The sequence below is a fragment of the Aythya marila genome (genome assembly GCF_965140915.1).
Source record: "Aythya marila genome assembly, chromosome: 3".
Taxonomy (NCBI): Eukaryota; Metazoa; Chordata; class Aves; order Anseriformes; family Anatidae; genus Aythya; species Aythya marila.
The window spans coordinates 61,902,720-61,917,490 of record NC_139044.1 but is presented as its reverse complement, the minus strand read 5'-3'; the positions used below and the strand labels follow the sequence as shown (position 1 = coordinate 61,917,490).

Here is a 14,771-nt window from a genome sequence, read left to right as displayed (position 1 = left end):
CTCCCCCAGGCATTTTCTGAGATGAAGAAGTGTCACACTACTCTTCAGCTCCATGTCTATTTCTTCATCAGTGCTGCTCCCAGCAATTCCCATCCTTGCCTGGTTGGTAAAGTCTTGGGAATTCAGCCTCTTCAGAACAAAGAAGGTGTGGGAAGGGCTTGCTTCATGCTGTCCCCACCGGCCTTTCCGTGCCAGCTGAGTGGCTGCACTGGTCCATTGGTGGCAGCCCCTGGAGCAAAGGGCTGCCCCGGCCCCGCAGAGCACAGCCTCCTGGAGGACAGCCAGGGCTCAGTTTCAGGTAACTCAGTGGCAGGAGGCATAAAAGTCTCTAGGCAACGTGAGAAAGACAAAACGAACCTGAGGGAAGGCTGACAAATCATTCCCGGCTCCAAACAATACGCGTGGATTATGGAAATGTGCTCCAGCACGTCCAGGCTTACGGGTTCTGAGCTTCTGCATTACCTAACTGCGATAAATAAATCGCCTAATCGGCGTGTCTCACTTCCCAGCAGGTTGCTACCATATCACCAAACCAACTTGTTGTTATCTGTACACGGAGCAGGAAAAAAAACAAGAACAGAAACAAACCCAGGCTGAAGGCAGCTCGTGTGCTGTGAAACGAGAGCGCTGCCAACCTCGTGGATATATTCCAGCAGGGAAATTTTCTGATAAGATAACCATCTCTAACTCCTGGGGAAAAAAACAAAAACAAAAACAAAAAAAAAAAAACGAGGTGCAGCCAAAGGTCCTTTGTTAAAAATAAACGCTGGAAGAAGAGTATGTGTTTATTTCTAATACGAGGAATGTGTTTTCCTCACCCAGCACACCTCATGTAGACAGGCACCCCATAACAAGTGCATGGGAATGGGGAAATCCTGCCGGAGGCAGGCATCCAAGCCACGTGCTTCACAAGGAAAAGATGCAAGCCACTCCAGATCCAGCTCTCACCGGGCACGCCACCCTCACCTGTCCATGCAGTGCCTCAGGGCACATAAAAACACTGGCCATCTCCCAATTAATCGTAACGCTGCGAGAACCGACGAGGCCAGGTTTTCTTTTCCTTCCCAGTACCATCAGAACAAGAGGAGAGGGAGGCAGTACTCATACAGGGCTCCTCCGGTGCAGGCAGTGCAAGCAGTGGAAGGATCACCGACTTAAGGGCTTGTGGGCATTTCCAAACATCGGCTGTAATGGTTTTGAGGTTATCACAGGCAGCAATAGAAATACAAATGAGAGGCTCCTACAACTCAGATTAATGAACCAATAAGGCAGTCATTCACATAAAAAGTATGCAATTTGGGCGTTCGTTCAAATGCGAATAATTGCTTCAGCAGGTCACAAATCGCACAAATCCCCCCCTGTGTCACTGGCTTATTAAAAATAAATGGGATCTCTTGTGCTAAAGCTGCCACCTCCAAGAGCCGTGACACAGAGCTCTGGCTGTGGGGCGTCTCAGGTTGCAGCCCAGCACAGTAAACATCCAGATGAATTTCAGCAGGGATTTGTTTTTTTATTATTATTTGTATTTAACTTGTATTCTAACTTCCAAACGCCGACAGGCAACTGTCAATACGTACGGTTTAAAAGCAGAATTTTTGTGGAGGAGCTACTCCAGGTGTGCACTCTGCCACCAAGCGCATACAGGCAGGCTTTGCACCACAACCTGCAGGATCTTCCCTCGTCTTCATTATATTTGTGGATGCTTTTCCACAAGCACATCCAGTTTTCCACCCCACCCCAGCGTCGTGCTGCACGAGCACTGCTGTTTATTCATCCGCTCTGCATTTGTGCAAAAACATGCCTGGCCACATTTTATGGAAAGCCTGAAAATGCAAGCAGCCTTGTCCCATTCTTCACACTGATGATTTGTTATGCTCTTCCCCATGAATAAGCTGAAAGTCAGCAGAAAGCTTCCCATTGGCCTCAGCAGGCACTGAGCAAGTCCCTAAATGTCTGCTATTTCCCTTTTGTTTGTTTTCATTTATTGCTTAAAACAGCCACTTAAGACAATAAGGAGTTCTTCGAGCTGAAGTAGCACAGAAATGTGAAAGCACCAAAACAGATTTCTTTTTTTTTTTTTTCACTTGGGAAGAAAATATTTGTTTTCAAGAACTCTGCATCCTCTCAAGTTGAAACCTTGATGACGAGTCGACGAGTACCCCGGCACTGCGACGTGTTACCAGATGGCAGGGGCACAGCACAACTAGTCCAAAGCCCAAATGGAAGAAACAACCAGATAAACAAACAGAACTGCTGAATCAAAACAGCAGCACTCGCATTTTTCCCCAAACGCTCATCCTTTCCTTGCAGAATTCAATTTTAGAGCTATGTTCTTAACGCTGCGCTCTGCAGCAAAGCTGTGTTCTGCTTTCCTTTGAAAAAAAATCCATAAAACCCAATGCAAACGGCATTTAAACTGCCTGTACCACGTTACTACTTCCTATGGCAATCTTCCTCATGCTTAGCAGACCAGTGGCACACCCCCACCTGATACCCACCTTTTTTTGGCAGCATTAATTCTGTGCCCCAGTGAAACCCACCACCAAGTAACACGCTGGTTTGGTGAGCTCTTAACACAGGCTCAGAGCTGGAAATTCATCTCCAGGCGTGAAGCAAGCCCACAGCAAGGGCTGCAGTTCCTGGCACGCCACAGTTCAAGGCTGGGAGGTGAAATGAAGCTTTAACCCCCCTCCTCTGGCACCATGCTGGGGACAAGGTCAGGAGAACAGCTGGTCTTATCCGATGCATCACTACCTCCCTTTCTCCTCTGCCCCTTCTGGTGGTCCTCAGCCCTCCCCCTGACCTATCTCAGCTCACAACATAAAAAGGAAAATAACCTGGGATAAGGAAAACGACATTCTGGGAGTACAGCAAGACAGAGCAGCTCAGCAGAAGTCCCAGCACCTACATTTCAAAGACGAAGCTGTCAACAAGTTTACTGAAAGAAAGCTCTCCTACAAAAGCACTGAAAGATGGGACAAGCTTTATAGATTGGAAGAATAAACTTAATCATAGCAGGATCTGTTCTTAATCTTCCAGTTTTGGCAGCACATCCACCAAAATACCTCCTAAAGGAACCTGCATGTTGGAATCCCACCTGTCTCTCGCTGATCCTGGTGTCAGGGAAGATGCTGAAACACACGCTTCAACGCTGACTTCATCTGGAAATGAGGGCTGGACTTGCTCTTTGTGCTGTCAGAGTGAACCAAATCCATCCTAGAGGAAACTCGGGCACCATTTTGCAGCTGGATTACTGTTTACTGAAGCAGCAATTAACCAGATTGCATGACTTTCCAAATTTAAGATAAAATTAGAACCGGTCAAACTTGCCAGCTATCCAGCATTTAATAGTCCTTGGTTTGTTATGGAAAACGGGCTTCATTTTCCTTAAGCCACGCTCAATTAACCTGGTTGAAATAAAGCACAGCGTATAGGTCTAGACCTCAGTCCCTTCAAGCTGGGGCTCAGCGTGGTGTTGTTCCACAAGGACTGGTCTGCGCTCACAGATGCATATCAGAAACTCATTTCAAGCCTAAAGTGGTGAGGGAACATTTTCTCCAAAAAAACTTTGCTTTGGCATGTCTTTTTGCAATAGAGCTCTGATAGAAGTCAGAGGGAATTTTGGCTGAGAGGTACAAAAGTCATTTCTTTCTTTGGACCAAACCCCTAGAATTTAAAATTAATTTGACAGAACAAACAGAAGATTGCAAATAAAAGCAGAAGATATATGAGTAAAAGAGAACTAAGGCATGTGAATAAATTTATAAATTTATGTTTAGGCTTCATTTTGCAATTAATTTTATCTTGGAGAGGGAAGAAGGCACTTCATCTGAGAGCTTCAATCAATAATTCCTTGCTTTGACAAGCATGCCATCTAATTTCCAACCTAACACTTGCAACCTGTACTTTAAAAGTAGTTATTCTGGGGGTTTGCTCCACTTACTGAAAGAGCACAGAAGAACCTGGCTGCTCTGATGGCTGAAAAATCCCTTAAAATTTCCAGTTTAAATATATTTGAGGTGAATTTACACACGCTTGCTCTTCTGCCAGCCTCGTCCTGGACTCTGAATGGTTCTTTCTCCTCCCAGCCCCTGTGTCACTGGATCAGAGAGCCAAGCTCTTCCAAGGTATGCATGTTCACAAAGCCTTTCACAGGCAAATACGCACGTTTTCTCCCTGTGCAGCTGGCTGGCTGGGTGAGAGCCAGCTGCAGAATAGATGCTTGGCAGACCTGCGTGGGACATTTCTGAGCCTGAAGTGATGGGCTGGGATGAGGGCAACACTTTGGTGTCAAGCCTTTTGATTTACGCTGAGCTCTCCTCTACCTGGCTCATTACGTGGGCGGGATAAGTGCCTGAGTGCCACCGAAACACCCCCCAAATGTAAGTGCAAGAAACAAGAAGCCACCTATATTGTGCAGGAAATAATTTTTTTCCAACTCTTGCAAATCTGCATTGATCAAATGAACCTGATTTTCTGTTTGAAAGTTGCATTTACACAATTTGCCTTTACTCTTATTGTAATTAACAGGCATTGATAATTACATAATGAGCAACCTTAGCAAAAAGAAAGCATCAGCTTTGTGTTAGTATTACTGATTATGGCAACCTAATTCTGTGAAACAGTTCAATCAGTGGCGGGATTATTCTGGTAACCACGCCAAGGGACACCACATTTTATGGTTCAGTGTGGAAGCTGGATTCAAAATTACTTTAATGCACAAATTTATACAAAGTATGCGGCACCCTTTCAGTACTTGGTGTATTTTCAGGTAGGTCCCTCAATAACCTCAAAGCTCAGTATCTTAAAAAACAACCAAACAAAAACCATCACACAAAACAAGAAAAAAAAAAAAACAAAACACCTACCACTCAAATTTAATTATTTCTATTCCTGACCACCTCCAAGAGCTGTTGATCAACTACAGAGATGCGTGGACAACAGAGCCACACAGGTATCTTTATGGGACCATTCACATTTTTTTATCTGTATATATTATCTACCAGCAAAACACCGCTTAGTTTTGGCGTGCAAAACTCACTAAAATTGGCTGCCCTTGGATCACTCCACCTTTCAAAATAAATGCTGTCCACAGCCCAAACACCACAAAGGAATTGCAACCAACTGTCATGGACAGATAAGAACAGAAAAAAAATAGATTACTTATCTGATGGACTCACATTTGCTTTCTGTCTGTGAATATTAGCTCCCATACATACAGGGTTCAAAACCAATATGGAAATAGAAATAGGACGAGGTAGGATAGAAAACAGTAGCCTGTCAAAACAGGACATCCCAGATTTTATACTGCAGCTCTAAAGATCTAACTTACCTAATTCTGTTTAGGGCTTCTTGCTGAGTGAACTGTCTCTGCAACAGTCACTTCTGCCTCATCTTTTATTTGCTAATATTATTTATATTGTTATTACTATTATATTACTATTTATAACATTATTGAGAGAGAGCAGTAGGTGAGTATCAGTTTGGGCTTTTAAAATCTAAGCAGAAACCCTTTGATACTGACTCTGCCTCTAAGGTAGAGGACCACAGTTTGCAAACCCCAAGCCTGGAACTGAATGGGGGCTGCACAGCAGGAATCAGTGCAGATGGCAGATACAAGTGAGGCCGCTGTACCGACAGCCTTTGATGGCAAGAAATGCTTTCTGCATCCCTTTATCCTACCACAACAGGTGGCACTCCCCCAACCCCTCAGCCAGAAGGACCAGCGCTCTGGACCAGCTTCCCCCGCCAGTGATGAATTGCTCCATCCATCATTCTGCACATTGTCCCAAAGTCAATGCAGGTTTTGAAAAACGTCACAGCCCCTCCGTCAGCACAGCACGTTTTGAAAGACTCAGCGTGCACTACAGCTGTGCATGCGTGTTCTGGAGGCGTCTAACTACACGACATGCACTATTTTGTAAATTTACACGAGCTAGTAAGTCTAAACTCCAAGGAAATCCCAACACTGTAATCCACCGCTAACCTCAATTACATTCAGAATTGCCAAGCTGCAAGGGCATTTTCGCAGACAATGGTTTAGGAGTTATGTTAGTTCCCAGGGATTTTGTAAAGCGTTTTTCTCTTGTTACCTTGGTAACTGCTACCTTGGCACCCTTGTTGATAAGCTGCACCACATTATCCACTTGGCCTTTGTACGCAGCTATGAGAAGCCGTTCTGAAAGCACAGCGACCACATCCTGCTGGCTCATGAATTAGGAGAGAAAGGTTTTCAAGGCAAGCAGTGCGCAGGTTTCTTCAGTCCAAAAACAAAGGCTTCAGGTCCGTTCAAGCAGCACGCACGGAGGTGAGAAAGGACCCCAGCTCCCTGGAAGGCGACGCTGTTCCTATGCCATCTTCTGGACCTGTGGATCAGAAAACAACACTGCCATCAGCGACGTGTCAGAGACTGGAGCACTGCAGCAGCTCCTCCCCGAGTGCTCATCTGCTCATTGGTTTGGGAGAGGGGTCACACACCAAAAGCAAAACAACCCTCTGAGCCTCCTGGAAAGGATCACTGCAAGGCAGAGGGAATGCACGCAGAAGCACATTCTCAGTGCCCCCTCGTTCCCCTAATGCAGGACAAAAATCCCTAAACTTTCTGAAAGCACGACTCCCTTTTGTATTTGTGTGGCCCCCTGTCATTCTGTCTTTCTCCCTCTCCCAGACTTTAGGTTAGCTGAGCACGAGTTACCTACCTCGCCTGTTCACAGCACCGTTTCGGCCAAGGGAACGAGGATACGGTGCGGTTATGGGCTGGGGATAGAAATACACAAATCTGCACCGGCAGGCCCAAGAGCAGCCAGCAATTAAAGGCAGCTGACTGCTCCCTCACTGGTACAAAACGCTTCACAGCCTCCTCTGAACCATCCCAAGGACACCTGTGGGAGGGATCTCAACCTGCGACGGGGAAACACTGATCTTTTTTGCTGTCATCGAGAAATTGCGTTCCCGTGGAGGTGCTGGCGTTGTGGCACGCCGGCCCCGGGAACAGTTCAGATTTAGCACTCCTCATGCAAACCAGGCGAGTGGCCGTGAGCGAGGCCTTCTTCCCTGGCTGCCACAACCTGTCCAGTGCACCAGCAGAGCTGAGAAGCGATGCTCCCCGAAAATTTAGCCACTTGGAGCTTTAGGATCTTCCCAGTCTGGGAGGATTTCAGCTTTACCTTTACTTCTGTAGTATTTCACACCTTGGTATTTGATTGTTTCAGTAGAGCAAAAACATTTTCCAGATAGCAGGTGTGTGTGCACAGATCTTTCTCTCGAAGTATCACTGCACTGCTCTTTCTCAGCTAATTGCATTACAGACTTCACTTCATTTGAGGGTTAGAGGTACAGGGACTAGATGAGGGTGGAGATGTGCAGTACAGGGTCTTTCACACCTCTGCTCTCCTTTTGGATCCATCCCAAAGCAGCAACAACGACAAGCTAGCACTCCTGCCTGGCTTGGCTGGCCCCCTAACTGGGTTTGGTCGCCTCCCCCATAATCCCACCACTCACAGCACGGAGGTTTGGCTTCCAGTTTCAGCAGGGAGAGCCTCGCCAGGGCAGAAGGTTCAATTTCCATCCTCATACCAGGAAGACAAATTTTTGATCAACAGCTCACCCCTGTTAAAACCACGTGGGTTAATTTGTAGATGATAGCAGCAGAATCAGCCCACACTCCTATAACAATCTGTATTACCGAATCTTTATGAGACCTTTATGAGCATTAATTCCTATAACACCCTTTGAGGTGAGTATTGTGCTCACAAACATTACACCCATTTTAGAAAAAGTGCTCTTCTTAGAAAAGTTGCTGTTTTCTCCAACGTTAATAGAAAAGTTACGTCAAAGCCAGGAAACAACTCCAGATAATTGCCCCTTGATGTGCAAGGACGAGCATGAGGTTATGCAGTCTCCAGGGAAAGGATTCGGGTCAGCTTTTCTTTAATGTGCTAGGTGCCAGCATGCCTGTAGCAACATGGAAATAGCCGCAGATTTATTCAGCAAATGGACGTGGTTTGGACACCCTGGCCACACGGGAAGGATGGAAGGGAAGAAGAAAGCCCTCGTGCCTGCCTGTGCCGTGGTGGCTTCTGAATGACCCGTGCTTGTCCCCACCCTCACACCCAGCCTGGCCGCTCGGACGCCAGGCACGAGGTTGCTCTCCCCACCCTTTGCATTAAAAACAACCAAACCAGTAACCTCACTGACACCGAGAGGTTCTTAGCATTCACTGCAGAAGGCTCAATGCTAACATTTTCCTGACCTGCTGACATTTCTGCTCAGATTTCTGATGCTCATTACCTCCTACCAGCAACCCCAAAGCCAGGCTAACACCCAGACGACTTGCAACCGCACAAAGTTTAGTGCTGCCAGGAAAGGGTCACGTCCACAGGCACGCAAAGGCAGGTGCTGGAAACTGTACTCACTTCCCAGTTCGATTTTTCTCTCTCTTGTTCCATCCCGATCGCTGCCGTGAATTCTCTCCCGGAGGCGATCAGCCTGTCGTGCCCTGCGGGTCCGGAGGGGCTGCCTGGGAGAGCCCTGCTCTGTGATGTATTCTGCCTTCTTGCCTCTTCCACCGATCAGACCACACATTAAAGCATATTAAGGAATCGATTCAGCTACCAGTCCGACACGGATTCCCATCATGTTGCTTGAGCCTCCTGCAGCCGTTGGTCTCCTTTACAGCAGGGCAGCCGCCTTGCAAGCCACGTCCCCGATCCTGGCTGGTTCACAGATGGATACTCACGCAGCAGCTCACGTTCCCGACTCCGGCTGCTTTGCATTTCCTCAGCTGCATGCACTTTCGATTCTTTGCAACTCAGGAAAGCGTGGCTGATCAGGACAGGAAGCCCAGACAACCCAGAGAGCAACTTTCCTTTTCTCCTGAGCTGCTGAGGAAAGGGGATGGGTGACGGTGGCAGCGGGAGGGGGACGACTTTCTCTCTCCTGACCCGTGACCCTCTCCCCGTGCAGGGTTTAACTCTCCACATGCCTCTGACACACAGAGCATCTCTTCTTGGATGCATCTGCCCAGGCAGCACCAGGCAGAAGGTAACAGATGCCCGCGTATTGCCAACAAAAGCTTGGCTGCCCTTTCACACCCAGACAGTGCAAAATGAAGCGACAGCGCGCTTACAGGCGCCGCACCACGTCCCTGCTGCCAGCGCCTAATGCCCAGGATTAAATCCCTCATTATCACCCCAAATCACTGCTGCTTGTGCCGAGCAGCAGCCCACGGTCTTTGCCATGCCAGGGATGCCAGCTGCCCTCCTGTCCCCCGGCCTCTTGGGAAGCACAGAGCACGGGGACACTCAGACCTTCTGCCAAGGAACTGAGGAAGGGGGAAAAAAAAAAAAAAAAGGAAAAAAAAGAAAAAAAGGATTTTGTTTTAAGGTGTTTTAAAATAAGAAGCTGCCCTCGCTGTGCTTCTTTGTTGAGGATCAGATGCTTACCTGGGGCAGGTAGGGGAAGCAGAGCCTGTCCCCTGCGGGGATGCCAGCCAGGTGCGATGCCCACGGCGGTGCCATCCGACAGCACCATGGTCCCTGCTCAGCGGGGTGCGACGGAGGACGCCAGGGCTGACACGGCAGATCAGTATTGCAGACCCACAGCGATGAGGCAACGTCTCTGGAGAGCGGGCTCCGGCCGTGTGTCCCCGGATCTCAGCGGCTCGATGAGTCAGGCGGCGCTACGGACGCTCCAGGAAACGTGTGGCTGCGAGCTGCACAACGCCCGGTGGCGGGGGTGTAAAGCTCCAGCATCCCTCATCTGTGAGGCAGGAGGAGAACACGCAACCTGCGTGCACCGGCTGCTGAGCAGCTGCACGGGGCACCAAAAGTGCAGGAGCCGTGCTCCCGAAGGCAGCGGGGAGGTCCGGCACGCAGCGAGCATCGCAGGCACGGGCAGGCTGGAGGACAGCCTCTCCTGGAGTCATGGGAAGGGTGAAAAGGTTCCCCTCGCAGGAAGGAGGGGAAAAAAGAAAGCTGAAAACCTCTGAAAGGCTTCAGGCAGAAGCTGATCGAGTTCATAAATTCCCCTGGGTTAAATGGAAGTCGCACTGAGTGACCCGTGTGCTGGCACTGTAAGGTCACCGAGTTCAGTCAGTACCCGAATAAAGGAACACTGGGGCAGCTAACAAAAAGCTTCTGGTTGTATCCATTAGCACTGTACCAAGGCACCGGATGAAATAATAATAATAAAAAAAAGACTCCCTTTTTCTGCAAGGGACGCCAAATTCGCTCTTGCAGTTGATCACCAGAAATTATGCTGAATATTTCAACCCAAACTCCCATCGCCTTGCAGCTTCATTTCATACAATACAAATAACATTAATTCTAAATTATTTCAGAATAGCCCAGTGTAAGTTGCAGAGTCTGACCATTTTTTAATGGGATGATAAGTAATAGCTACTGCCTTATAATAATCAGAAGTCTTGGGAAGAAAGCTAAGAAAACTTCCTGCATCAAATACTGCCCTTGTCTTCCTTGCGCTGCTCAAGAATAAAGCGTGTTTCTCTGCTTATTAGTACATAACAGTGTGTTACAATCTATAAAATGCTCTTTTTCTTGTCCACCTTTTTTGTGAAGGAGCTTGCTGTATTTAATACGACATAAGCATCAATCCTGTACTCAGGATGACAGTGTTAGCAGGGTGGATTACTGCCTTAAAAGAATGAGCTTCCAGGAATCCAGCTCACTTCTTCACTTACTGCGAGATGCAGATAAAGCTTCTGTTTCTCTCTATTGACTTTCAGAGGTCTTTTCCAAGACCTGCGGCACTGCTTTCCTTTAAGTGATTTTCCTCCAATTCTCCCATGAATCCTGTCTAAACGGATCAGGAAAAACATACTTATTTCGCTAAAGGAAAGACTCTGCCTCCGACCCCTTCCTGCCTCAAAAGAAAGTTAAAAACGAGTCCAAGGCATCATTACAAAAACTACAACAGCAGCAGCTACGTCTGGAATACAGGAAAAAGCTACCGACTTAGGAAAAAAAAAATACTTTTGATTCGTCCTTTTCAAGTACCTCCTCCATCCTCAGCATGACTGAGTGAGGTCCCTCAGCTGCTGGGAAGCTCTGGGGCGATGCCTTGATACTGCCCAAAGCAGCCAGCAAAGCTGCACCCACTGCGCAGAGCAAGCCCGGAGATGCAGACGCACGGGGACCAGCGATGAGGGTCACGGAGGCAGTTGCAAGTCAGCGGCTGTACATCACCAAACTCCTTGTGTGAAGGCAATTGTTCTCCTTCCCCCTCATTATCTCGCTTCCATGCAGCCCCGACCTTCGTTATCCGCCACGCAGGTCGCATACTCCGCACTTTCTGTGGCTCCTAACGTGACAGAATTTCATTTTGCTTATCCCACTCAAGCTTCACAACTTTGTCATTCTCCCCACCCTCTCTTTCAACACACGCACAGGCCAAAAACATTCATTAAAGGCCAGACCAACTCCCAGCAAGCATCCCCCGGTATTTACATGACAAAACAATACCTATTGTTTGCTGCCACGCAGTGTCTGCCCGCAAACACACATGGCAGAGGCGCCCGGGTGCCATTTGCATAAAAGCACTGAGGAGGTCTTTCCAGCTCACTGCTGCTTAACAGAAGTGCTGGGGCTGACCCTTGGGAACGGCGCAGGCCACAGCTGTGCCCGTGGGAGAGCGGGGTTTTATATTATGCTCATGCACAGTGGGACTTCTGGATGGGAGAACGGTTCCTCGCCACCTCCTGCAGCAGGGGAGCCACCTGGCAATCAATTAAAATGCCACACAAATCCCACCAAAGCCCACCGCAAAATGGAGAGATGGTTTTAGAGGCATCACGGCCCAAATCAGCCGTAGCAGAGGCAGCACGGGTCATTCAGTTTGGGGCCACCGCTGCCCTCAGGCTGGCGTGGCACTGCAGAGGTCTTCTCCTCCTCTGTGGGTTTGCTCTGGACGCTCCTCCTGGCACCACGAGTGACCCTACACTCCCTCAGCCAGCATGTAAAGGAAACCCAGGTAAATTTTGCACAAAGACACGCTGGAAAATTTCAAGAAAAAAAGTGATTGCTACGTTTACAGGCTTTTCCAGGCCAGAAGGCACCATTATGTTAATTTAATGTGTGGGTAGAAGGGCTGTGTGTCTCCACTGTAGCTCACGGAGCAGTGTTTGCACCTGTTGTGGTGCACTCTGACCATAGAGAGAAGATGACTTTTCCAGCCGCATCCCACCACGGGGTACTGGGACAGCACGAGGAAGTTCAGGGAGCTGGCACACCCCGGAAAATGGGCGAGAGAAAAGGAACGCCAGCGGGGAAGTGCAAGCGGAGGTCACGCACTGCTGCACGGGGCAGGGCACAGCTCGGCGAGTCAGCACAGCTCCCGCTGCAGCTCCCGCTGCCAAAGCCACGAGCTGATTCTCCAACGTCTCTCTGCCAAGAAGCTGTCTGCAACACCTGAGGAAAAGCGCTGTGGATGGGTTAAAACCAGCTGCACACAACTCAAGGGAAGCTCTGCTTCGGGGTAGACAGCAGGCCTGCCGAACGTGCCAGAAGGGCTCTTTTCTCTAGCCTAAGAAGGGTTCAAAAGAGGCCTGGAAACAGTCACCAAATACTGGGAAGTGAATTAAAGCCACCTCTGATGAGATCCTGACAGGAGAGTGTCTTTAGTGACTGTAAAACCTACTGAAAAAGTGTGGGTTTTCGGGACTTTATCCTACCTTTTCAAACTTGTATGTTTGAGTCAAAGGTAGCAAATAGTCTCTCGTTTTGTGAATGAAGCTGGCGTGCTGTGCACTCCTCATGGTGCTCAGTATTTTGGGTTACACTGCAGCACCAGAAGGGGACGAAGCTTTCCCCTTTGGCCCACAAGCTCATTCCCATGCCAGGTTTGCAGCCGCTGAGAGCCAGCTAGCCAGAACTGCTGCTTCATCACTGTGCAGGATGCTCGATGACACCAACGGAAGGGCTCCGGTTCTGATTCCAGTGCAAAGACGTTCATAGATGACAGATAATTGCAATGTACATTAAATGAAACATTTGTCAGCAGACTCACCAGATAGATTGGACTGCCATATAATTTTTTATACGTGGAAATACATAATGGCACAGAAACAAGGGCAATAACAATGCATGGAAGATCACTGTTCATGGATGGGAGTCCCTAGTCCTCTCTCATCTTTCATTTCCTTCACTACTTTTTATTCTAGATTAAAACACAGCAAAGTTATTTCGCCCTTTCCTTCTAGATCACTTTTTCCAGCCCTCTGCTATGTTTGCTCTGAGGCTTTTTTACTGAAATCCACACACAGGATTTGCAGAGGACTCTCTGGTTAATAACTCCCCTGGTGTTTTCCACAGCACCGTTTCCGCATCCCAGAGTCCCAAAGCCAGGCTTGTCTCTTCTTGCAGCTGCATCACACAGATCAAATTCACTTCCCAGTCCACTCCAAACTCCCCGAGCATCTTCTGCAGCCAAATCAGTCATTCCCTACCTTGTAGGAAGCCGAGATCACTTTTTACAGCCACACGAGCACCCAACCCTGCAGAAGTTCACCCCCTTGATACGGGAAGAAGTGAGGCCAAATCCCTGCAGATGTTCCTGCTCCTGAAGTACCTGCTCCACCCTCCCGCACAGCTGAAGGCTAACTTCTCTTCCACCACCCAACCTGTGAACGAACAGGTAAACACTGCTTCTATTTTTCAGAAAGAGGAGGCACCGAGAAAAACAAGTTTAATTAACTGTGAGGAGCCTGATGGCCTGATGTCAAGGCCCATTTCTGGGTAGTTGCGCAAGCAGGAGGGACAGGAGCAGTAATAACTTGCAAAGCCAAAACCCACAACAGATTATCTACTTGGAACACACACACCCTTTTTTTATTTTTTGTATGTGTGTGCAAAAAACAAGACTGGTTGATAAAAAACAGGGTTTTAGAAAATAATGCAATTTGGAAAGGGTTACTTGCATCACAGCAGATTTTTTTGCTGCCTTCCTGTATGCTGCTATTAACTCTAAGATCTCTTAACGCTAATGGCATCGATGATCTTGTTTTGGTTTGCAAAGGTGGTGGGAGGCAGCTGTGCAGGGGTTGTCCTGCTGGAAAACCTCCGGCAAGGCCAGAAGTTGCACTGGCAGTCACAGGTTAGAGACGGAGGCTTTACTGGGAGAAAGACTCCTTCGACACTGAGAGTTTACCTTGCAGGTGCCATCCTCTCTCAAGTTAACGTCTGAAGGAAGCTCTGTAACTTACCACGGGGAAATCTTCCTCTGCTGGGGATGTACTTCACATTTTCAGACACCAACAAATGTGTTTGTGTTGTGGGTGAACAGAGAATATTTTATTCATGCAGACATCATCCTATCTCCACACACAGTACCCCTGATTTTAACGTTCATGTCAGCAAACTGAGTACTAAATATCCTCAGGGTTTGACCCTTTCATGTATAACATCCATCAAGGGCAGTATATACAGAACAAATGGTGAAGGATAGGCCAGTGTTATTTGCTTCATAAATCTCTTCACGAATTGTGAAAAATCAATCACTACGGGCTAAAAATATTTTCCTCCAAGAGGGTCATAAATCAATTCAGAAGTTTTCGGCAGATGTCTTGATTTCTCTTCCAGCTGCTACACCTGAAGGGGCTGCCGTGGAGAAGGTTAATGTTGCTGCTTTGAATGTTGGGTACTCTCTTGAACAGGTCCAGAAAATTGCATCATTGTCAGTATCTTTTAAACAAACCACAGCTACCACGCTATGAAACACCTCCAGAACGTCCACGTTAGCCTCAGCTAATCCTGCTT

General features: G+C 47.9%; 1 protein-coding gene across 6 annotated transcripts in view; it reads right to left on the bottom strand.

Annotated features, from left to right (window-relative positions):
- The window catches only part of ANKRD6 (ankyrin repeat domain 6), a 41,529-nt gene that overhangs the window by 24,212 nt on the left and 2,546 nt on the right, over positions 1 to 14,771 (bottom strand). For 5 of the 6 annotated variants that reach the window (XM_082756488.1, XM_082756490.1, XM_082756491.1 and 2 more), the window contains exon 2: positions 6,093 to 6,365. In XM_082756488.1, coding sequence (XP_082612614.1) covers positions 6,093 to 6,212 — 120 coding nt within the window. In that variant the 5' untranslated portion in view covers positions 6,213 to 6,365. Of the gene's footprint in view, positions 1 to 6,092; positions 6,366 to 7,500; positions 7,609 to 14,771 lie in introns of all 6 variants that reach the window. The other variant, XM_082756489.1, reaches the window with a different exon arrangement.